Here is a 26410-nt window from a genome sequence, read left to right as displayed (position 1 = left end):
ACCATTATTATTGAACACAGAATGAATCCATGCAACTTATGATATTTGTTAAGCACATGTTTACTCCCTCCCCCGCACCCTCCCCTGAACTTGTTTAGGCTTGTCATAACAAATGGTTTGAATACTTGACTCAAAATATTTCAGCTACAAAGATTCCACTTTGACATTATGGGGTATTGTGTGTAGATCAATGACAATCTAAATTTGATCAATTTTAAATTCAAGTTGTAACAACAAAATGTGGAAAAAGTAAAGGAGAGTGAATACTTTGAAGGCACTGTACATGTAAACAGGGCTGAAAAGTGACTGGAAGCAGAAATATATAAATACTTATGGTATTATACTACTGGCAATATATACATGTAAACAAGAGTAATAGTAACCGGTAGCAGGATAAAATAGATAGATACTAAAAAAGGTAATGGCAATCAATAAATCAATGAACAGCATGGGGGGGGGGGGGGGGGGCAGTATTTGTTTAGCCATTTAACAGTCTTATGGCCAAGATATAGAAGCTGTTTAAGAAGTCTGTTGGTCGGAGCCTTGATTCACCGGTACTGTCTGCCAGACGTGAGCACGGAGAACAGTCCATGTTTTGGGTGATTGGAGTCTTTGGCAATTTTTCAGGGCTTTCTCAGACTCTCCCAGGCATGCATGTCCTCCCAGTGATGCGCTGGGCCTCCCGCACCATCCACTGTAGGACCTTCCGGTCAAGGGCGGTGCAGTTGCCATACCAGACAGTGATACAACCAGTCAGGATGCTCTCCATGGAGCAGCTGTAAAAGTTCCTAAGAATCTGAGGGGCCTTTCCAAATCATTTCAGCCTCCTGAGGGAGAAGAGGCACTGCCAAGCATTCTCCACGATTGTGCTGGTGTGAGAGGATCAAGTTAAGTCAGTTATGTGGACACCGAGGCACTTGAAGCTCTTTAACCGCTCTACTGCGGCCCGTCGATGTGGATCTGCACCCTCCCCTCCTTCCTGAAGTCCACGATCAGCTCCTTGGTCTTGCTGACGTTGAGGGAGAGATTCTTGTTCTGGTCCCACACGGACAGGTCTCTGACCACCTCCCTACAGGTCGGCTGTTGGTGAGCAGGCCGACCACCATCGTGTTGTCAGCAACTTGATGGAGTTGAAGTCGTGCATGGGCACACAGTTGTGGGTGAAAAGTGAGTACAGGAGGGGACTAAGCACACACCTCTGGGGGCCCCCCCATGTTGAGGGGCAATGTGACGGAGGTATCGTGGCCTACTCTTACCACCTGGGATGGACCCGTCAGGAAGTCCAACATCAAGTTGTAGAGGGGGGTGTTCAGTTCCAAGGTCCCGAGCTCGGAGGGCACTATGGTGTTGAACGCTGAGCTGTAGTCAATGAACAGCGTCCTCACATAGTATGCATTCCTTTTTTCTAGGTGGGAGAGGGCAAAAATGGAGTGCAATTGAGATTGCGTTGTCAGTGGATCTGTTGGGGCATCATGCAAATTCTAATTGGTCCAGGGTGTCTGGGATGATTGAGTTAATATGTGCCATGACCAGTCTTTCAAAGTACTTAATTATTACAGATGTGAGTGCTACAGGGCGGTAGTCATTGTGGCAGGATGCCTTAAGAGGTTTTGGGAACAGGAATGATGGTAGTCAGCTTGAAACATGTGGGGATTACAGACTGGGACAAAGAGAGGTTGAAAATGTCAGCGAAGACGCCTGCCAGCTGGTCTGCGCATGCCCTGGGGACATGCCCCAGGAATACCGTCTGGCCCAGCGTTCTTAAGAGTGTTGACCTGTTTAAAAACCTTACGTCAGCCTCATAGAGAGAAATTACCCAGTCCTCTGGATTAGTGTGGGCTCTCATGCAGGGCTCTGTGTTGTTTTTGTTGAAACCTGCATAAAAAGGCATTGAGTTTGTCTTGTAGAGAGGCATCGTTGGGCAGATCACGGCTAGGGCTTCCTTTGTAGTCCGTAATGTACTGTAGCCCCTGTCACATGTGTTGGAGCTGGTATAATAGGATTCCACCCTGTTCCTGATATTGTCCTTTTGCAAAGTTGATGGAGGTCGTAGCAGGACTTCTTGTACGCATGTGTCCTCAGCCGTAGCCTCGGGGTTGGCTGCTGTGTTGCATCCAAGTCAGGGATGTTAACCCTCTACACTCCAGCCCGTATACAGGTTGTAAAATGTTAGATTTGGAAATTGATAAGTGCTTAAATTGGAACACGGTGGCTGTAAATAACATGCTATACATGACGTCAGCATTCAGGGTCTCCGCTTTACAGCGCTGTATGGGATTCAACTGACAGATGTTCTAAACTTGAGCACCACCTGAAACAAGATGCCCCTATCCCTGCAGCTAACTGGGATACTTATTATGTTACTGAATGTATCCAGAGTACTTTCAGATTTCATTATCAACAAATGCTGCGAAAACTACAGTATATGTAAAATGCACATAGTATTGATGGGTTCTGACTTATAAACTTGAAAATATTAAATATCCTTAACCATATCAGAAGGAGAGAGGGGAATGTAGAATGTTTACATTCGGTCAAGATATGTTATTAACGTTTACATTCTGTCAGTATATGTTATTGTTAGCCATCAGGGATCCCATGGGAGGAGAAGAGCCAGTCTGGTACAAGTCAACATGAAAACCGTGAGTTGGAGAGGAGTGAGGAATTTGGGCAGAGATCATGTTAGATGAAGTGAGGAAGAACATATAATCACTAATCTTCTGGATTGCAACAGAGGTGTATTGGCTGTTCAGATGTGTAAGGAGGAGCTCAGCATAGCAGAAAGGGTTAAATACCAGTGCTTGTGTGAATATGTTATTGGTCTTATGCAGCTGTATGACCCAGTGGGTGAATAAACTTGGTTTGAGCTTCACTAAGCACCCATGAGTTTTTTTACTCGGTTTATTTAGAACTTAACAGTGTCAACAATGTAATGTTTGGATTCAGTATTGTGTCAGGTAACAGTTATGTCCTCACCTTTGGTCTAATAAATTCCAAATAATCTCCAACCTGTTCCCTTTCAATTTCTACCATGGTTATGCATATGCATCTTATATTTCTTCTGTAAGAAACATTTGAATTTAGCCCTATACATATAGCCCAATTCCCACAAGTGTAAAAGGATTACATGTAATTATTTCCTTTGTGGCCTGCCTCTGTGGTTCTTACCTTCGTTCCTGCGACTGACTGCACAGCCAGGAAGCCAGTACCCTGAGGTGTGATGGGACCTAGGAACACAGCAGAGAAGGACAGGGTTCACATGTATTCATTATTTGACCTATATTCTAACAGGTAAGTTGATTGATCCATGTAATTCTGACCAGGGGGGCATGTCAGTTAGTTGTCAGAAATATTACGTTATTTCAGTTTTCATAGATATATGTAGATATATAGGCATAGTACAACCGGATCGACGCCCTCAACATATTTTACAATTTAGCTTCTTAAGGAACCAGATAATCAAGAGCTATATCAGAATGCGCATCAAACTTAGCTGGTTAACGTAGCGATCCTGCTATGTGATACAGCCCTCTGATGAATAGTTGCAATGGAGGAAAAAGGTGCCACCTGAATCAATAACTAACAAATACTAAAACTACAGCCGCATTACTGCTCTCACCCCAGATGGTGGCACCACAGTGCATGTGCTGCGGTGTGTACTTGAGCAGGCGGTGGCGCCCGTTGTGGTCCTCGATGTGGTACAGGGGGATGGTCTGGAAGCGACGCCAGCCCAGGGACAAGATGAGGGGGTCGCGCGTTTTCAGGATCCGGTTGTGCCATCGATGTTTCTTTAACCGCATCTGGGACAAGAGAAAGATCATCTTGAGGCACTTGGAAAAGTTCTATACAAATTACACTTATCATGCCATTTGTTTAGATCTTAATTTATAGGGAAAGATGCAAATACAATGTTAACATTTAAATAAATCAACACTGGGATGAGTTGAACCATATTGCTTTCTGAAAAAGTATGAACTTAGGTAAGTTCAGTAAGCATGACTAAGCATGGTTCTTGGCCCATTACTTAGGCCTAGTCTGTTAAGAAGCTTAGCTGAGGGGATTTACATCTACTATTCAACAAACAAGACCTTCCACTACATTTAGTGCTCTCAAAAGGACTGCATCACCCATTGCAGGGTTGGATCAATTCCATTTAAATTCAGAAGATTACTTAATTCAAATGAAAGAGTTGGAAAACAAGGGATGCTTCCGAAATGCACCCTATTCTAGGGATGGGCATCTTAAATAATTTCTCTATTCGAATATCATGACATTTCTTCAGATAGTCAAAATACACGTACACTTCTTTTAATAACATTGTTTCAACTTAGGAACTGGCTTGCTGCACGACTTAGGTGCCACTTGCTTGCAGCAGTATGATGGTCAGGGGCCGGTGAGTTTTACATGTGAGGGAGAGAGTAGCTATACAGACTGGTGCTAGTTAGATAGATGAAATCTTCAAGTTTATCATCCCATCTGGTAGTGTCTGTATGAAATCGATGTAAAGAAGCTATCTAAGATCACCACATTGGTTTCAGAAAGTATTCTTACCCCTTGACTTATCCCACATTTTGTGTTTCAGTCTGAATTGAGCTCAGGTGCATCCAAATTCTTTTGATCATACTTGAGATATCACTACAACTTGGAGTCCACCTGTGGCCAATTCAATTGATTGGACATGATTTAGAAAGAATCACACCTGTCTATATAAGGTCCCACAGTTGACAGTGCATGTCAGAGCAGAAGCTATACCATGAAGTCCAGGGAACTGTCCGTAGATCTCTGAGATAGAATTGTGATGAGGCATATACAGTGCCTTCGGAAAGTATTCAGACCCTTTGACTTTTTCCAAATGTTGTTACGTTACAGCCTTATTCTAAAATAGATTTTAAAAAAATACCCCATAATGACAAAGTGAAAACAGGTTAAGAAATGTTTCTAAATGTATTAAAAATAGAAAACAGATAACTTATTTACATAAGTATTCAGACTGTTTGCTATGAGACTCGAAATTGAGCTCAGGTGCATCCTCTTTCCATTGATCATCCTTGAGATGTTTATACAACTTGATTGGAGTCGACCTGTGGTAAATTCAATTGATTGGACATGATTTGGAAAGGCACACACCTGTCTAGATAAGGTCCCACAGTTGACAGTGCATGTCAGAGCAAAAACCAAGCCATGAGGTCGAAGGAATTGTCTGTAGAGCTCCGAGACAGGATTGTGTCGAGGCACAGATCTGGGGAAGGGTACCAACACATTTCTGCAGCATTGAAGGTTCTCAAGAACACAGTGCCCTCCATCATTCTTAAATGGAAGAAGTTTGGAACCACCAAGACTCGATGGTCACAGAGCCCCAGAGTTCCTCTGTGGAGATGGGAGAACCTTCCAGAAGGACAACCATCTCTGCAGCACTCCACCAATCAAACTTCCAGGTTTCAAACAATTAAGGAACAGGAAAAAATGTGCGATGCTAATGATGGGCCTAACCATCTTCTGGTAGATGGAAAGGTTTTCCCAAAAACCTTCAATTAAATGTTAACTAGCTACAAAGTAGCCTATGCTTACCTGGCAGAACGATATGATATCAATCCAGTGGCCATTTGTTTTGCAAACTCCATCTCATGTGCAATACAGAAACACTGCTAACCAAACAGTGCTAGATGCCTGTAGTTGAATTAAAAGGGTAACTACACTCAAATGTAAATGTTTCATAGATTTTTCCCCAGACCTCAAAAGTGGTCTCCTGATGTGGTTAATCATTGTTGTGGACTTAACATTCCATTTAAAAGAAAGTGTGAGCAAAAACATGAACAAAATTTCAGTTTAGGCCTATGTGACTCTCATAAATTTTCACACATGGCGGGTCTGTTTAGAAATATTTTTAGCAAAACATTAGTATACCCACTTCTCCAGGCACCACTGCACAACTGATTTACAGCCAATACTATTCGCACTGTACATAAACAATATTGGTTCCTTAGTGGAAAACTGCAAGCTACACTTATGCTGATGACAGTGTGCTTTACTCTGCCTCCTCTTCGAATCAGGCTATAGCTGAACCGCAGACTGCTCCATAATGTCATACAAAAAGCACTTGTTGACCACAAACTGGTACTGACTGCAGATAAAACAAAGTGTATTCTGTTCTCTAGAGCTCAGACATATCTGCACGCTGAATGGAGCAAGTCCACTCATAAGGCATTTGGATCGATGACAAGAAGTCATTTAAAACATGTAGATGAGCTAACGAAGAAACAGAATTAAGATGGACTTCTTCTACAGAAATCGATTGTGCCTTTCGCTTGATAGAATAATTAGTTCAGTTGACTTTCCGTCACTGTGATCTGTATCAGAAAGTGGGCTGGCCATCATTGGCAACGCAGAGAGCATTGCCTTCTGTTCATTTATAAAGCGCTCGTGCAGAAACTACCATACTACATCGCTCCTGACCTACAGAAGTACAAATACCTTACTCGCTCACAGGAATGGCTAATTCTTGAAATTACTGATTTAGGTAAAACACCCTTTAGTTTTACGTGCCACATACATGGAACACATTTCAGAATACCCTACAATTGGACGCAGCGTTGCCTTTCAGACATTTCAGGGTATTGGTAAGTGACCTTTTTACAGAGGAATGCATGAGTTTTCAAAATGGTATTTTTGTATGTTTCATGCTCCCGCCTTGGATTTTTCTAATTGTCAGTAATTCCTTATTTTGCTGCATTTTTGTGAATCAGGGCTCCCTTGCAAAAGAGACATCGGTCTCAATGGGACGTCCCTGTGTTTAATAGGGGGATATTTCAGACACAGCCAAGGAGTTTTCAGTTCTTGAACTGGAAGTCCAATTCACTTTACTTCAATTTAAATGGATCGGCGCCTGACTCGTTAACCCTCGCTTACCTGCAGGTAGCCTACGTTCCCCTCGCTGGCACCTAGAGCCCCGAGGATGATGGGATAGTGGGGGTCAAAGTTGGTGACAAATTCGCAGGGCAGGGAGGGGATTTCCAGACGGACATACATGCCAGGCCGGAAGCCCTCGTATTGGACCCGTGTCTCGTCATCCACGTCCTCAAACTCAGCCCGGTTCAGCTAGGAAGAGGAGAAAGGTTTAGAGATTGTGGTGAAATGAAAGGCTCAGTGGGTTAGAACATGGTGTTGTCAACACCAGGGTTGTTGGTTTGAATCCCACACGGGCCACATACTGAATATACTTTGTGTCAGTGCCAAGGTTGACAGTCCTGTAAGTGGATTTAGAAAAAGAAAAAAAAGAGCATGCACAATTTTGTGTTGCGTTTCAAGACTGATTTTCCCTCATTGTGCCTGATGAACACGACCCAATGTCTGATCGGAATGCCACTGACAACTTTGGTTTCCTTTTGGGTATAATAAGATGTTACCTTGACCCCGTTTGAATAATTTCCAAATGCATCCTTCCTCGTTTCTTAGACGTAAGCACAGATCTGGTGGTTGGGTAGGTGCAAGTAAGGTTACCACCCTATCGCTCACCAAGCCAACCAATCCAGATCTGTGTTCACGCGCCGAGCCATGGTTGAGTGGTAACACTCCTGCCATGTCACGCGACGCTCCCCACTGGAGACAGTACCTTGCAACCAATGTTCCCTCTAAGCTGTGTGCGCGCGCAGGTGTGCAGCCGTGCAGAAGAAATATGAGCGAGCGCACACAAGCCCGAGATTGAAAGTCACTCAACTTTCTACAGTTTTCCACTTTAGTTAACACTATCAACGTTTCACTCTACTGTGGCAATTGTGATCGTACCAACGCAATATTAGCCACTTTCAATGTAATATACCGAAAAACAAAACAAACTACGCAAGATTTCGTATGGAAAATTAACTGTGCAAGAGATTTTCTTGCAGGCAGAGCGCATTGGAGTAGGATTCTAATGCATTGACAGGCATGACTCCGCAGTATTCTACACAGAACGGTGCGCCATAACTAACCACAGCTGCAGTAGGCCTATATGCAAATAGCCATTGCCATATGGATATGTGCCATTCACTTTGAACTGTGTTTACAGTATGAGCGTTCGAGTAGATGCGCTTGTTTCGAGATCAAAGTGAGAGCTGCATGTAGCCATGAGTGCACATTTGTTCCTATTCTTTGATAGTGAGTTATTAGGCCAGTTATAGCTCATTTCTAGTCAACAATGAGGGAGTGACTGCGTCCAACAAGAGCACAAAATGTGTGCATTTCTAGCCATCTTTGGAAAGCAAGTCAGGTACTGAGCTTTTTTGTGTCTTAAAGGGGAAGTGTTGTATTTTGAGACGGTCTTGAATAAGTAGCCAATAGGCAGATTGTAGCATAATTTGTCTGATTCTCTGTAATAATGGTATGGGAATAATAACGAATTTGATTTTGTAAAGTGGTTTCTTCCGTCAAACAACATTTTCAGTCACCTCCTTGACTAAACAGGTTAATGTCAAGCCCTGCATGTTCATATTTTTTATATTATAATGGAATGTAGGCATTGAACACCACACATTGGCTGCTACTGTAGGCTGAATGATAGCTTTTCTAGTTCCATGTTAAAATGTTCCGGGATGTGTTTTTCTTCAGTTTTTTATGGTAGGCCTATATTATGATCAAATAGCCACAGTAGCCTACTTGGCCACTGTTAAAACTAACTTAAATCAGGTACAGCCTCAGTGTGCACAGTAAACGCATGCCGGAAGTTGCACAACATTTTCACAAAGTTCAAGTTTGTGCTCAGCATACATGAAATTTGCGCAGTGACTACATTTTTTTGGGAACATTGCCTGCACCCTCTCTTCCCACTGTTTCTCCCACATGTCTGTAATCCCCACTCATTTCATAACTGTCTAAATTAAGTGTCAAAATACCCACACAAAACATATATTATTTGTAAAACAATCTGTGACTACATCAAGAAAGGAAAAAGGAGACATTTCTGAAGTATTCGAACAGGGCCAGAGACTTCTGCCTCCTGTCATAACAAACGTTTACCTATGACCCAATAACCCCTCACCTCTGCCTGTTTTTGCATCTCCTCCTTGAGGTCGTCAAAGTAGGTGGCGTCTCCGTCGTCGTACTCTGTGTCGAAACGCTCCTTCAGCCGCCGTTTCTTCTCCAGACGCTTGTTCTTCTGGGTCTCGTCGTCCACCTTCATCAGCTTCTCCTCCTCATCACTTTCTTCCTCGGCTTGGTCCTTCTGCTTGGCAGCTTTCCCCTTGTGCACTTCCCCCGTCTCCAAGTCCTCAAAGTCGCCATACAGCTCCTCTAAAAGAGAAAAGAAGAGCACGTTAGCAAGGGGGTGATAATGAACAGTGGACTTCTCATATACAGTACATAGCCCTGATGGATTGGGACTACTCTGTTGGGAATATGAGCCCATATCCGGAGCACATGAAAATAATTACAATTGGGGAAGATGAATTTCAATTGCTCTCTGCTTACTATATTTGATGTGCACACAGGAGTCGACCTTAACAGATTTCATTTCAAATGGTACAGATTGCAGTTATAAAGCACTTTTAAAAAAGGACAAGACCGAGAAAGTCATGAAAACAATCCCGACAGTATTGAGCAATGAGCAGCAACTCCTTACCATCCTCTTTCAGCAATGTAGCAGCATCTTGATCGTCTTCCCATTTCCCCGTAACAAAACAGTCCCGTATCGAGTCCAGCATCTGAGACACAATATTTATGTCAATTACAAAACATATTCTCAAGTTGAATTCATCTCTTGAATTGATGGAAACTAAATTGTATTGAGCCCAACCCAGGCCAGAATATGAATGTATGAATGCCTCCATCCATAGCTCCTAACATCTTACTTAATGCCGTTCTTCAAACGGTTGGTCTTTCCACACTTTAAATGTCCAGTACCAAATAAGGTGTGCTAGTGCTGGGTTAAAACAAAAATGTGCAACCCTTGGGGTCCCAGAGGAAGATAAACCCTGTAGTAAAAGATGGGACAAAGGAAAGGGGCGCTACAATATGGTTTTGTAGATTTATTTTACCTCTTCCAGGTCCCAATTGCGAGCGGCATCGGGTTCAAAACTGGAGCAGTCCACGCCGTCCGCACGATGCTTCTTGCCCTTCTCAGGGCGGCTGACTCGAAACAGCCCTCCCAGCTCCTCCTCATCCTCCTCCCCATCATCATCATCCTCTGCCACTGAAGGAAACAAGCGTAGACAGTCAGAAATCAAGGTTAGGCACAAACGGAAGCAAATGGGGCGAAATAGTCCAATATGAAACTGTCATTTTTTTATCGCTATAGTGTGCATTAATGAATACACTAGTGCTCAACAAACAAGATCCGCCATGACATTAGGATAAAAGGGAAAATATTTTTTTTCTAAGAACCAAAAATGATATTGTTACTGAAACCCAGGAGGAGACGTTACCTGTGCCATACACCAGTTTACGCAGGTTGGGGGCGGCGCGCTGTTGCCGTAGAAACGCCTCCGACGCTTTCTGTTGCAGGCCCTCCTTCCACCGCAGTGACCCTGAGAAACATGAGGTGGGTTAGGGTCAAAGGTCAAATGAATTATTGATTCCAACTTAAGTTCTTGTTCCATTTAGCCACTTCCCCTCCCCATCAGTGTTCACAAGGTGAACGCAATATGGCAGACAGAAGAAGCATTCTGAATGCTAAATCGACCCTTAGCTCCTAGGCACTCATGTACATTTAATACGATTAGATAGGATAATCTAATGCCCTATCACAAGGCAAGAAACCTATCCAGTCCTTTCAGATCTACAGGAGTGCCTAGAGCGTAAGACAACTGTTGGGGGTAAGGTGCATCCGTCACAATATTGCTTACACCAGTGTGTGCAGGTTTTTGTTCCAGCCCGCCACTAACACACCTGATTCAAGTATTCAACTTGGTACTCAATTCAGAGCAGCATTATTGAACAAAAATCTGTGGACCCTGAAGAGGTAGTATAGACAAGGGGGAGGGGCCACAATGAAACTACGCTGAATAGACAGAATATTACCGGCACTTTCATAGCACAGCTCTCCTCCCTCCATCTCCTCATCTTCCTCTTTGGAGGTGGCATTCGACTTCTTGCCTTCTTTGCCCGAGACATTGGTTTCGCAGTCATCTTGTATTGAGTCACTCGCATCCTCCTCCTCCGAGCAATGACCCGAGTCTATCGGTTTGAGATCACCCTTTTCCACTGCACCGTCTTCTTCATCTTCTTCCCCCTCCGAATCGCTTTCCTCTCCTTCACTCTCCTGCTCTCCCTTCCCCCCTTCCTCCTCCTCACTCATTTCCAGCTCATCCTCACTGTCTGCAAAGGCAGGTACCTCCACCACTGGCCCTTTCTCCGCTTTCCTTTCCTCCATCTTCTGTCTCTTCACCGGAGGGACGGTCTTTATTCCTTGCTTCTCTTTTGGTTCAGTTTTGTCATTTGCCTCGTTCTTCAAAACCGTTTCTTCTTCTTCCCTTTTGTTTCCCCCCTCATCTTCCTCATCCTCTTCTTCAGACTCTCCTTCCTCATCCCCCTCTTCTTCACTGCTACCATCACTGTCATCATCATCATCATCATCTTCCTCTTCAGTGAAGACAGCCTTCCTCCTCTCTCTCTGTGTCTCAGGGTCCCAGACTCGGCTCTCCTGGAGTCCTGACGTCAGCCTGTAAGACAAGATGGAGACCAACACAAGTCAGAGGCAAAAATGTGTATCATTTTCTATATGCCTTTATTTAAGGGTCCACTTTTTATTTCACAAAAGAACAAAACGGCAGCCACTTGGTTTGCTATAAAGCTGAGCGATAGGACTGGAGAAATGTAGCGACTCTCAAATTGCAAGGACTGACAGTCCATGAGATTAACACGACGATGAGGTTCTCTTTTAACAATAAGTTTATAAACAGATTTTAACAATATTTTAGGGCTGCGACTCGACAATTAGTCTTTAACCAATTTTAACAATGAGTTTAGGGCTGTGTCTCAAATGATTCCATAGTGGCTTTCAAAAGTAGCGCATAATATATGGGATAGGACGTTGCTGCCTGAGCGTCACTCACCCGTTCTCCTCCTCCTCCTCCTCCACTTCCCTGGGGGTCAGGGCAGCCGCCCCTGTGAACAGTGACACTTTGCTGGCGGCCATCTTGGCATCCAGGGTGGTGTGTGTACTGATGAGGGATTGGACCAACTCTGTGGTGGGACGGACCTCCTCCTAGTGGACATGGGACAGAGGTAACTGATTATAGGAGCGTGTGCACACACACACACACATTACCGAAATCCTCTGGACATTATCTAGGTTCAGGGGAGAGGGAATTTTCAACGGTCCATGACACTTTCGGTTTAGTACACTCATTACAACAGTCTCAAGCCAATGTATATAACAGTAGTAAATCATATTCAGGAGCACTTTCATATCACATCCATCAACTGCCTGACTTTGACCAATAAAAATACATCGTTTTTTATTTTTTGTTAAATGTTTCAAAGCATTTTCCTTTTCTGTGTCTTACTGAACATGGCCCAGGGGTTGGAACTGACCTGTTCTTGATTGACGTGGCCGCCGGGCAGGTCGATGTACACTGCGTCCTTATCGTACACGACCCCCCCGACCCCCGCCATGGGAGCGTAGAGCAGCCGCTCCTTCTCGTTCAGCGCCCTCTTCTTCTGCGCTTCAGGCAGAGCGCAGGGGTCTGGCAGGAAGCTGATGTCTGCCACCGCAAAGTCCCCCACACCTGCAGAGGGTGCCATCATGTGTTAGGTTTCAAACCAAATTGCCCAATGTTAAGACAATATAGCTTTCTGAATCTGAATCAATGTTTTCAAAACCCCACTTTTGTACAACTGTGTAGGAGTGAAACATTTTCCAAAAACACCATCGCAGTAACCACATGCTATGTTTATTTGCAAAATACATTGGTGAATGTGAATAGTGCATGTCAATATGTACTAGATTTGAGAGTATTGATGCAGTATTAAATCCATCTCTTCTCCACAAGTCAGTGTTCCTAAAAAGGGCTCAGATTCTTATTTGCTCTTAACCCAATGAGCATACTTACCAGGAATATGGACCTGGCCTTTATTCTTCAAGTATGTCCCCCTCAGGTAGCCATAGAGAGACACAGTACGATCACACTTGGGGTCCACCCTCACCATCTCGGGGTCCGTCAAATCCTCCATGCTGTGTAGATGGTGAATGTGATCGAGGAACAGTGAAGGGGTACAGTTCAACAAGAACATTTGAAAACAGAGTGAAAATGGAAGCAGGGTAGTAGGATCCATTGCTCACAGGCACACAACACACACACACACGCACCAAACATACACATTGTTTCTATTAGAAAACAGCTCTGTTACACACAATAACCATATATGGCACCATTCAACAGCATGGATCATGTCACTTTCCCTACTCGGAATCAGTTCTAGCTACTTTCCATTACAAACACATTGCTCTATAAAGGTCTGGACACTCACCGGTCGGCCACGACGTAGGGATGAGATTGCTGCCACACCAGCGGGCGGAACTTCATGACGGAGATGAAGCGGCCCAGGTTCTTGACCTCCTGGGTCTGGTACTCTCCGTACACCATACCGGACAGGTAGAAGAGTTTGGCACCCTGTGGGAACAAAGAGGGAACGTGGAACACTGTTCAGGAAAGGGACTTGTGTTGGATTAGGTTCAGAGAAAGACCGCATGCCATGTTTATGAGATTGTTAGCCTTCATAACTATAACACATTTACAACGTGCAAGGTGACAGAGAGTGTACTTTTTTTTTTTAACATCTTATCAAGACAAACCTAAGAAGATCACAAGTCAACTTGTCACTTCGATAGCACAAGAGAACAAATATGAGTTGCAGGATGTATGAAAGGGATGTGAAGGGTTGGCACAGACTGGCCAACTCTGCAAATTTACCTCCAAGGTTTATCTAGCACATCAGAAATATCTCAGCGCTTGCCAAGAAATTAAATATGAAATGTGCTAGCTATAGATTGTATATATAGATTGTATATATAGATTGTATATAGTTAGTTACAGTATGGTGTTCAGTTGTTGTTGCTTTTGATATTATCCATGCTTTGTACTGTTTGAAAATATATGTGAAAACCAATAAAAATACTTCAAAAAAAACCCTGTCAAACCAACTCCATCATCAAGTTTGCTGACGACACGACAGTGATAGGGCTGATCGACGAGAAAGCCTACAGAGAGGTGGTTAGAGCCCTGGCAGAGTGGTGCCAGGACAATAACCTCTCCCTCAACCTCAGCAAAACCAAGGAGGTTATTGTAGACTACAGGGTGGCTGAAGAGGTTTGGCTTGGCCCCTCAGATCTTCAGGGAACTTTACAGGTGCACCATTGAGAGCATTCTGTCTGGCTGCATCACCGCCTGGTACGGCAACTACCCGGCCTGAACCACAAGGCTCTACAGAGGGTGGTGAAGACTGCCCAGTCATGCAGGCAGCAGGACATCTACACCAGGCGGTCTCTGAGGAAGTCCAGAAGATCGCCAAGGATTCCAGCCAAGGACTGCTTTCTCCGCTACCTTCCGGCAGGCGGTACCTGAGCATCAGGTCTCGGACGAACAGGTTCCGAGACAGCTTCGACCTCCAGTCCGTAAGACTGTTGAACAGCTAACCCTAAGCTGTCTACCTGCACAGACCCGTCTACCTGTACTCACCTACATTTTAAGAGACTATTTGCACTGACTCACTCAACCTTACACACACAATTGCTAATACAATTTATGGTGTGAAGCCAAAGATAAAAAGCTTCTCATTCTAATTTCGGTGCCGACCTGGTAGACCTCAGTCCAGAAGCGATGCTTGAGCCGCTTCTTGGTCTTGCGAAGGGCCTTGTTATTGCGGAACGAGTCCAGGTGGGTGAGCACGCCCATGATGCGCGGGAAGCCGTGCACCTGGCAGATGTTGAGGAACTCAAAGGTCTCCATCTCAAAGCCGAAGCTGGCATCAATGAGCATCAGCACCTGGTGGACCACAGGGATGTCAGTCTTTAGCTCACTGATAGCATCACGTAAAGTCTATTTTTATTGTTTGGTAGGGAAATCTGGGTTCAATTCAAATGTCACAGATATGTGCATCTCAAATGGCACCCTACTTGCTATATAGTGCACTACTTTTGACCAGAGCCCTATGGGCCCTGGTCAAAAGTAGTGCACTACATAGTGAATAGGTCAAAAGTAGTGCACTATTCACTACATAGTGAATAGGACACATTAGTGTTTATGCCAACACTGCATTTTTGTAGCATGATAAAATATACTAAAAAGCCAACAATAAGGCATCAAAACAGACACTGTACGTATTCCAATATCATAAGTAGTACAATTCTATCTTGTCATCAATGCCTTTAAAATTCAGACATTTTGCCTTTAACCACCATACACAAATTAACTTACCAAGTCAGCAACCTTTGCCAAGTCAATCATTGTATTGATGTCATTGCTACACTCGATGAAGGTAAGACGCCTCTTCTTTCCTGAAAGGAAAATGAAGATGGTGGTGTGGCGGCGTTAGCACACAAGGTAAACACAACACAATAAATTACAGCTCTGTGGTCACGCAAGGTAAACACAACACAATAAATGACAGCTCTGTGGTCACGCAAGGTAAACACAACACATTAAATGACAGCTCTGTGGTCACGCAAGGTAAACACAACACAATAAATGACAGCTCTGTGGTCACGCAAGGTAAACACAACACAATAAATGACAGCTCTGTGGTCACGCAAGGTAAACACAACACAATAAATGACAGCTCTGTGGTCACGCAAGGTAAACACAACACATTAAATGACAGCTCTGTGGTCACGCAAGGTAAACAACACAATAAATGACAGCTCTGTGGTCACGCAAGGTAAACACAACACAATAAATGACAGCTCTGTGGTCACGCAAGGTAAACACAACACAATAAATGACAGCTCTGTGGTCACGCAAGGTAAACACAACACATTAAATGACAGCTCTGTGGTCACGCAAGGTAAACAGCACATTAAATGACAGCTCTGTGGTCACGCAAGGTAAACAGCACAATAAATGACAGCTCTGTGGTCACGCAAGGTAAACACAGCACATTAAATGACAGCTCTGTGGTCACGCAAGGTAAACAGCACAATAAATGACAGCTCTGTGGTCACGCAAGGTAAACACAACACAATAAATGACAGCTCTGTGGTCACGCAAGGTAAACACAACACAATAAATGACAGCTCTGTGGTCACGCAAGGTAAACACAACACAATAAATGACAGCTCTGTGGTCACGCAAGGTAAACACAACACAATAAATGACAGCTCTGTGGTCACGCAAGGTACACACAGCACAATAAATGACAGCTCTGTGGTCACGCAAGGTAAACACAACACAATAAATGACAGCTCTGTGGTCACGCAAGGTAAACACAACACAATAAATGACAGCTCTGTGGTCACGCAAGGTAAACACAACACAATAAATGACAGCTCTGTGGTCACGCAAGGTAAACACAACACAATAAATGACAGCTCTGTGGTCACGCAAGGTAAACACAACACAATAAATGACAGCTCTGTGGTCACGCAAGGTAAACACAACACAATAAATGACAGCTCTGTGGTCACGCAAGGTAAACACAACACAATAAATGACAGCTCTGTGGTCACGCAAGGTAAACACAACACATTAAATGACAGCTCTGTGGTCACGCAAGGTAAACAGCACAATAAATGACAGCTCTGTGGTCACGCAAGGTAAACACAACACAATAAATGACAGCTCTGTGGTCACGCAAGGTAAACACAACACAATAAATGACAGCTCTGTGGTCACGCAAGGTAAACAGCACAATAAATGACAGCTCTGTGGTCACGCAAGGTAAACACAGCACATTAAATGACAGCTCTGTGGTCACGCAAGGTAAACACAACACAATAAATGACAGCTCTGTGGTCACGCAAGGTAAACACAACACAATAAATGACAGCTCTGTGGTCACGCAAGGTAAACACAACACAATAAATGACAGCTCTGTGGTCACGCAAGGTAAACACAACACAATAAATGACAGCTCTGTGGTCACGCAAGGTAAACACAACACAATAAATGACAGCTCTGTGGTCACGCAAGGTAAACACAACACAATAAATGACAGCTCTGTGGTCACGCAAGGTAAACACAACACAATAAATGACAGCTCTGTGGTCACGCAAGGTAAACACAACACAATAAATGACAGCTCTGTGGTCACGCAAGGTAAACACAACACAATAAATGACAGCTCTGTGGTCACGCAAGGTAAACACAACACAATAAATGACAGCTCTGTGGTCACGCAAGGTAAACACAACACAATAAATGACAGCTCTGTGGTCACGCAAGGTAAACACAACACAATAAATGACAGCTCTGTGGTCACGCAAGGTAAACACAACACAATAAATGACAGCTCTGTGGTCACGCAAGGTAAACACAACACAATAAATGACAGCTCTGTGGTCACGCAAGGTAAACACAACACATTAAATGACAGCTCTGTGGTCACGCAAGGTAAACACAACACAATAAATGACAGCTCTGTGGTCACGCAAGGTAAACACAACACAATAAATGACAGCTCTGTGGTCACGCAAGGTAAACACAACACATTAAATGACAGCTCTGTGGTCACGCAAGGTAAACACAACACAATAAATGACAGCTCTGTGGTCACGCAAGGTAAACACAACACAATAAATGACAGCTCTGTGGTCACGCAAGGTAAACACAACACAATAAATGACAGCTCTGTGGTCACGCAAGGTAAGCACGAGCACATATAAATGACAGCTCTGTGGTCACGCAAGGTAAACACAACACAATAAATGACAGCTCTGTGGTCACGCAAGGTAAACACAACACAATAAATGACAGCTCTGTGGTCACGCAAGGTAAACACAACACAATAAATGACAGCTCTGTGGTCACGCAAGGTAAACACAACACATTAAATGACAGCTCTGTGGTCACGCAAGGTAAACAGCACATTAAATGACAGCTCTGTGGTCACGCAAGGTAAACAGCACATTAAATGACAGCTCTGTGGTCACGCAAGGTAAACAGCACAATAAATGACAGCTCTGTGGTCACGCAAGGTAAACAGCACATTAAATGACAGCTCTGTGGTCACGCAAGGTAAACACAACACAATAAATGACAGCTCTGTGGTCACGCAAGGTAAACACAACACAATAAATGACAGCTCTGTGGTCACGCAAGGTAAACACAACACAATAAATGACAGCTCTGTGGTCACGCAAGGTAAACACAACACAATAAATGACAGCTCTGTGGTCACGCGAGAGGTAAACACAACACATTAAATGACAGCTCTGTGGTCACGCAAGGTAAACACAACACATTAAATGACAGCTCTGTGGTCACGCGAGGTAAACACAACACAATAAATGACAGCTCTGTGGTCACGCAAGGTAAACACAACACAATAAATGACAGCTCTGTGGTCACGCAAGGTAAACACAACACAATAAATGACAGCTCTGTGGTCACGCAAGGTAAACACAACACAATAAATGACAGCTCTGTGGTCACGCAAGGTAAACACAACACATTAAATGACAGCTCTGTGGTCACGCAAGGTAAACAGCACATTAAATGACAGCTCTGTGGTCACGCAAGGTAAACAGCACAATAAATGACAGCTCTGTGGTCACGCAAGGTAAACACAACACAATAAATGACAGCTCTGTGGTCACGCAAGGTAAACACAACACAATAAATGACAGCTCTGTGGTCACGCGAGGTAAACACAACACAATAAATGACAGCTCTGTGGTCACGCAAGGTAAACACAACACATTAAATGACAGCTCTGTAGTCACACAAGGTTGTATTCACTAGGAACTAAACGGAAGCAAATGTGACAAAACGGGGAGGGACTACCTTAACTTGTCCAAGAAGAAGTGCTTGTTTTCATTTTTCGGTTGCAAATTGCTTTGCACTAATGAATACGACCCAATTGATCTCAATACAGTAAGAAACATCCAAGCTCAGCTCACCAGAGACGATAGTCACAGGCCCGCAGATGTCCCCTAGTTTCTGCCGTGTGAAGTTCTTGATCAGGCAGCGGATGAGGGTACTCTTGCCCACCTTGGGGGGTCCTACCACCACCACCACTATCGGGGGAGGCTCTAAAGGGGTGCGGTCCACCAGGGGTATGTGATGTTTCTTGGCCTTTAGGTCCTGGGCTCTAGGAGAGGGGGAAAGAACAGTGTTTATAGTTTCCTACAATGTTGAACTGTGTCTGTCTGCACTTGTTGTGCTGCTGCCTCTACACCGCTTTTCTAAATCTCAATGTCTGACGATCTGTCTGAACCACTCAAGATACATGTTAACAGCATTCACTCCTATGGCTATTTCTATGAACTTGTAAAACCACAGATTAGTGTCACAGTAACTAAAAAGACAACAATATACTATGTAAACCTTGTGAAATAAAACTAAATAAATGATTAAAACTCAAACATGAAAGTTGATGGTGGGATGATTTTTCATGTAGTGTAGTATAGTATAGTGGGGCATGTATATACGAATGCTGCTGACCTGTGGAAGGTTTTGGCCATGCGCACTGCTGACTGGACCGCAAACGCTTTGGGGTTCCTCTTGCGTTCGTCATCTCCGGCTGGGGTTCCCAGCTGTTTCCTGCTCTTTTTCCTCTCCGCCTTGGGCCCGCTGTGCTTCTGCTGGTGCCGCTTCTGGTCCTTCTTTGGCTCCTTCCCCTCCATCTTCTCCTATCTGACAATCACACACACACACGTCAGAAACGGAAGCTTGGAGGATCAAATGTAGCTTTGCCTTATGCACATCCCACTTAATTAGGTACTTCATGTAACAATCATTTAGACAGTTGGAACTATCTCCCTGTATGTGAGTGAACTACCTACAGTCTCAAGAAACTTGCCCATAAATGGTTGTACTGCATTTGCTAGTAACAACAGGGTCACTCAACTCATGAAAATCTGAAATAAGTATCAGTAAGAGGTGATGGTTTTGTCTGACAATATAAAAATAACTGCAGCAACTTGGTCTACGCTACACAATGTTTCTCCACATTGTACAAGCATTTTCCACAGCTCACAACATAGATTGTAAAATCGTCCCGGTCGTACTTACAGCAAGTTTTTAAAGGACCAGCTTTGTGTTTTGATTTTTGCCATGGAAAAAAGATTGAGACACTGGTATCGTCCCGGCCCAAATAGCTAGTGGGTGTTTTGGGAGCACCACTACCTACAAATCAACTACATGTAACCACATTATCATAAATTGTTTGCCTCATTGACGACCATTACGTCAATTGTCTTCGTGTTTGTATTACGACATTTACTCATCAACAAGTGTTGAGGAGACTCCTTTTGTACTTCCTGTTAATACACTAACTGCATGTCTAGCTAGCTAACATGCAAACAGATTTAGTTTTGAGCTCATTTCAACGTAAGCTACAGTTTGTATGCCAGATAACGTGATATAACTTAATACGTTTCCATTACTGGGCATTACATGCTGACCAAACCGCGCGTGCGTCTGCAAATTGATTTTGTTCACCCACACCAGACCTAATCATGACACGCTGGTTGAAATATCAAAACAAACTCTGAACCAATTATATGAATTTGGGGACAGGTCAAAAAGCATTAAGCATATACGGCAATTTAGCTAGCTTGCTGTTGATAGCTAATTTATCCTGGGATATAAACATTGGGTTGTTATTTTACCCGAAATGCACAAGGTCCTCTACTCCGACAATTAATCCACAGATAAAACCATAAACCGAATTCATTTCTCGTCATCTCTCCTCCTTCCTTCAGGCTTCTTTGAACTTTATATGGCGGTTGGCAACCAACTTTAAGGTGCATTACCACAAAGATGAACTGAGTGTGGACCTCAGTTAATCTTTCAATCACCAACGTGGGTATATGCTCCTAAAAACCAATGAGGGGATGGCACGTGGGTATATGCTCCTAAAAACCAATGAGGAGATGGCACTGTGGGTATATGCTCCTAAAAACCAATGAGGGGATGGCACTGTGGGTATATGCTCCTAAAAACCAATGAGGGGATGGCACGTGGGTATATGCTCCTAAAAACCAATGAGGAGATGACACGTGGGTATATGCTCCTAAAAACCAATGAGGAGATGGCACTGTGGGTATATGCTCCTAAAAACCAATGAGGGGATGGCACTGTGGGTATATGCTCCTAAAAACCAATGAGGAGATGGCACTGTGGGTATATGCTCCTAAAAACCAATGAGGGGATGGCACTGTGGGTATATGCTCCTAAAAACCAATGAGGAGATGGCACTGTGGGTATATGCTCCTAAAAACCAATGAGGGGATGGCACTGTGGGTATATGCTCCTAAAAACCAATGAGGAGATGGCACTGTGGGTATATGCTCCTAAAAACCAATGAGGGGATGGCACTGTGGGTATATGCTCCTAAAAACCAATGAGGAGATGGCACTGTGGGTATATGCTCCTAAAAACCAATGAGGAGATGGCACTGTGGGTATATGCTCCTAAAAACCAATGAGGAGATGGCACTGTGGGTATATGCTCCTAAAAACCAATGAGGAGATGGCACTGTGGGTATATGCTCCTAAAAACCAATGAGGAGATGGCACTGTGGGTATATGCTCCTAAAAACCAATGAGGAGATGGCACTGTGGGTATATGCTCCTAAAAACCAATGAGGGGATGGCACTGTGTGTATATGCTCCTAAAAACCAATGAGGAGATGGCACTGTGGGTATATGCTCCTAAAAACCAATGAGGAGATGGCACTGTGGGTATATGCTCCTAAAAACCAATGAGGAGATGGCACTGTGGGTATATGCTCCTAAAAACCAATGAGGAGATGGCAGAGGAGGGATTTGCAGCGCGTCGAGCATCAGAAACATAACCAAGATATATTTTAGCGCATGGCCACGCAGACACCCGCCAGCAGTGTGGGTGCAATGATTGAATAACACGTGCACATTTATTTTTCACCGCTCGCGTCGTCAGCATGTTACAGGTTAGCTCAGACAAAACGTTGCCATAGATCTTTCAACGTAACTGTTCTTGGCGATAATTTTTTCGTTCTCAATTCGGTGAAAAAAAGTATCTTAGAAATGTCTGCGTCCGGTTACAGGTGGTTCTCTGAAAACCAGAGAATATTCAGAAAGAGACTACATCCATGTCTTGTATCGAGTGAGAAATGCCTCTTGCATGTGTGTACATCTTTGTTTTGGTCGCAATGTGTGATGCGCTGCCATCTACTTCTACAAGTGGCCGCGGCGCATAGAAAAGACTAGTTCCTGCGAAGATGTGAAATGCAAGATGTCTGGCAGCTAAAATGGCGAGGGAACACCTCACTCAGTGCAAAACATGGATTTAATATCTTTCTGAATAGTCTCTGGTTTGTGGAGAACCACCTGCAACTGGACAAAGACTTAGTTCTCGATTCGGTGAAAAAAGTATCGTCAAGAAAAATCTGACAATGGCAACGTTTTGTTTAAGCTAACCTGTAACGCCCAGTAATGGAAATGTATTATTAAAATATGACATCATCTGGCATACAGATTGTAGCCAATTGTTGTCCAGTACCTCAACTCCTCCACGTAGTTGAGAGCAGTCTACAGTTTTTTAAATGAACCCATGTGCATCCTCTGTTGTGTGCCTTTGCTGAAAACCACACATTTTAATAAAACCTTAATCAAATACAATCACTGACTGAAATACTAAGGAAGGCACGCAGAGGACAAACATAGGTACACATTTAAGAATGTACATTTAAGTATTGACGCATAGCGACAAAGGAGTCTGAGGTTCATTTCAAAAACTCTAGTCTGCTGTCAACTCTAGCCCGACCAGCACTATTGTTCCTTTTACATCGTTTTTGTCAACTGCGTTCAACTGGAATCTATGCAGCTATCCAGCAGATTCCGACTACTATTACGCTTGTTTACACCGAGTTGCACTGGAGTCGGAACGCCATCATGGTTAGATTTAGACACTGCAGAGCCGGCAAGAGATGGGTTGGAAAACATACCTCAATGCAGGGATGGATATGCCACTAACCAGGCTTCCATCCAACCTTTTATGCACGTAAAGTACATGTAGGATTTTTAAAAAAGTCACGAAAGGCCTGATGGAAACTAATTTGTTGGTAAACTTTCCAAAGGTCGACAAAACACACTACACTTTTCCAAATCAGGAAGTAGCATTAGCAACTAGTTTGGTGGTGGAACATTATTTTTTTTTTAACAGTACGCATATTTTTATAACGGCTCGCCATTAAAGCTAGGTAAGAAGGAATTTGACGCCCTTGCAGCCTGAATGAAAGATGTTTTATGTACGAGCCGGTCACCGGGGGACATGACAAGTGTATAGCCGACTGCATAGATTCCAATTGGACGCAGTTGAAAAACAACTTAAGAGGAATATTAGCGCCATCTGTCGGCAGGTGGGGCATAATATCCATGAGGGACATATCTCTTGGTGATTGCCAATTAAATGCATGACATTTTTCCTTTCCTTTGGCGCTTGCGAGAGCAGAAACCAGGAGCTATCATAAGCTTTTAGTCAAACTAAACATTTATCATTATTCATGGGACTAAAATGCAATTTCTGTGAACTACACCAGCCCAGGGAATTCTTCCATTAGACAGCCGAAAATTAAACAGAGCGTAAATTATCAGAAGTGCTCAACATGGCACAACATGTTGGCAAAACATTTGTCTAATGTAGGGTTTCTTAAACTATGGGTTGGGACCCAAACTGGGCACTGGGCATGTGAGTTATGAGAATACATCTATAAATCACCCACAATTTCTTCTTAATTTGGGTCGTTGGATGACGATTTGGGTCCTGGGAGAACAGTCAATTTCTCTTTTGGGTCACAAGCTAATAAAGTTTAAGAACCCCTGGTAATGGGTACAGTACTTTGCTTGGACTTCAAGACCCTTTAGTTGAACATCATAGAGAGTTTATTGTGTGCATTTGTTGAGCAACAGTCATTGGAGTACCATTATTTATCCAATACTCTGATGATATGAAAATGGTCATGTTTCAGTTTGATGGTGTATGGCCTGGTGTTTTTCCTGTTCACATCCCTGTCACATGATCAGGAAAATCTCCTGGCCCTAGTTATGAGGTGTTTTAAAGTTAACAGTAACAGTGGTTATGCTTATCATGGTGTGTATACTGCAGCAGTATGCTTTTCCCTCAACAGGGGGAGATGTGGCTCTGTCAGGTGAGAGTACCTTACACGGTCAGTAGATCTGCAACATACTGAGAGAACAGACCACCCTAAAGTCTCTCAGCTCCTGAAGTGACAGACAATGAACAAGAGCAGTCAGGTAGACAGGATATATAGCCTACTGCTTATCTGTAGCCTACTAGATTTAATAGGACTTGACATACTACATGGTTCCACTAACAGAACTGTGGAAGTTCACTTCCATACAAAGGCTATACTGGATGTATCCAAGTATGCATGATTCCCATGTCACAGGCATAGTAGAATGACACACCACTATAGTAAAGACTTCAGTATGGTTTAACAAAACAGTGGCAGTTCACCACCATAGAAAGGTTAGGCCTATACACTGAGCATGAATTTATATTTCTTATAGTACAAGTTCTTTATAGATCACTGTACTGTATGTTCCATGCAGGATCACGTCTGTGGTACAATAACAGTAGCTTACTGTTGTATGAAGTTTGATAGGGAACAACAAAACAACATCAAAACCAGAGAGAAAAATCTATTTTAACACTAAAATAGGAATAGCAGAGCTTTCATGTCTGCAGCGCAGGAAACGGGTCGACACCCACCGCTGGGCAGCGTGTACCACATCGTAGCACCGAGAGCAATGTCACCGATGGGCACAGCGACTAGGGCTCGCTACTGAGATCCCATGCCTGGGTTCAGAGACATCTTACATCTGCAGCAATTACAGATTCTCCTGCTTTCTGCATATGCTTCTTCTAGCGGGGCTACATTTACCCCTGCAAGGATAGAGGGGTGAGTAGAGAAGAGGAAAAGAGAGCAGGATAGAGGGAGTATAAGTAAAGGGACTAGGGAGGGGGATGTGGGAAGAGAGGAGAAGAGATGAGGATAGAGGGAATGAGTGAATGAAGGAGGGAGATTTGTGAGAAGAGGAGCTTTTAGGTCATGTTGTAATTATCGTATTATTACACCTCAGAAAAAAATCTAGCAGGAGGCTGTCTGACCGAAAGATCACCGACTGGGAGGTGAATCATCATCTCAAAACCTCATGTCTCGGTCATAAAGGCTTTGGAAGAATGGGAGTTACATTTAGACCTACACAGAATAGGACCAGCACACACCTGTGGATATATCCAGGCGTGGTATGTGTCATATGATACTGGCACATAGCTGAGTAAAAGACTGCCTCCATCGTACAGGATATTGAACTAAGGCTCCATGGAAATGAAATAGACACATCTGTCGTTATATCCAGGTGTACTGTATGTCATAAGATATTGGCACATAGATATAGGACAAGACGAATGTCTACATCTGTATTATAATACACTTAGGATTTTAAGCTGAGGGAGGATCTCCTCCTACAATGTTGGGACGCTTTTCTTCCTTTTAGGCTCAAAAGAAGTGTGCCGTCCTCCCACATGGTATTGTCCACTTTACACCGAGTATACCAAACATCAAACATTTTCCTAGTATTGAGTTGTATTTTTGGGTCCCGCTTTATACGAAGCACAACTTATAAAGACTTTATATAGCATACAAAAGTCTTCATAAGCACTATATAAATGCTTCACAAATCATCTATAAGCATGTCATACTCTATAACTGGTGTGTAAAGTGTGACATAACCATTCCTACTAAAGGGTGAAATGCTAAAAGTAACATAACGCAATATATGTTTATACACCATTTATAGAGTATGGCATGCTTATAGATCATTTGTGAAGTATTTATGTAGTGCTTGTGAAGCCTTTATGTATACTGTATATTAAGCCGTTATAAGCTGTACTTTGTTTAAAATAGGACCTTTTGTCTATTTCCCCAGTTGTGTTTGGAATGGCATGGTTACTATTGCATCATGTCAATGCCATTATGACATCATTTCGCAACCAAGGCAAAGCCTATAAAAGCGCAGGTACAACTCCTCAGTGGGTCTAACAATTATCATGCCCAGATGTAGACAATCAACCACTCGCCCAGTCCGCATGAAGCGTAGAGCTACTCGGACCGTGAGGCGTAGGAAGAGAATTGGCAGGAGGAGACTTTAGGTCCCTTACTAACTAACCATCAAGGAGTTGAGGCAAAGCTGGTGAATAAATTGGGCAGTTCCAGTCTACTTAAGGCTCACCCATAGATACCAAATCTTCATCATGGACAACTTTAGCATTTTAGC

The 26410-nt window shown here is 43.4% G+C and overlaps 1 protein-coding gene across 1 annotated transcript in view; it reads right to left on the bottom strand.

Annotated features, from left to right (window-relative positions):
• Positions 1-26410, bottom strand: part of LOC106581260 (ribosome biogenesis protein BMS1 homolog) — a 39631-nt gene that overhangs the window by 11534 nt on the left and 1687 nt on the right. Inside the window, exons 2-17 of the mRNA XM_014163214.3 lie at positions 19569-19760; positions 19025-19215; positions 15387-15466; positions 14766-14954; positions 13441-13583; positions 13023-13144; positions 12505-12698; positions 12024-12175; positions 10990-11630; positions 10395-10496; positions 10008-10162; positions 9593-9674; positions 9014-9264; positions 6907-7095; positions 3620-3800; positions 3169-3227 (exon numbers count right to left, since the gene is read on the bottom strand). Of these exons, the coding sequence (XP_014018689.2) occupies positions 3169-3227; positions 3620-3800; positions 6907-7095; positions 9014-9264; positions 9593-9674; positions 10008-10162; positions 10395-10496; positions 10990-11630; positions 12024-12175; positions 12505-12698; positions 13023-13144; positions 13441-13583; positions 14766-14954; positions 15387-15466; positions 19025-19215; positions 19569-19750 (2913 nt within the window). The 5' untranslated portion in view covers positions 19751-19760. The remainder of the gene's footprint in view (positions 1-3168; positions 3228-3619; positions 3801-6906; positions 7096-9013; positions 9265-9592; positions 9675-10007; positions 10163-10394; positions 10497-10989; positions 11631-12023; positions 12176-12504; positions 12699-13022; positions 13145-13440; positions 13584-14765; positions 14955-15386; positions 15467-19024; positions 19216-19568; positions 19761-26410) is intronic.

This window comes from Salmo salar, chromosome 02 (assembly GCF_965601325.2).
Source record: "Salmo salar chromosome 02, fSalSal1, whole genome shotgun sequence".
NCBI lineage: Eukaryota > Metazoa > Chordata > Actinopteri > Salmoniformes > Salmonidae > Salmo > Salmo salar.
Note: the sequence above shows the minus strand (reverse complement) of the source record. Positions and strands in the feature narration are given on the sequence as shown.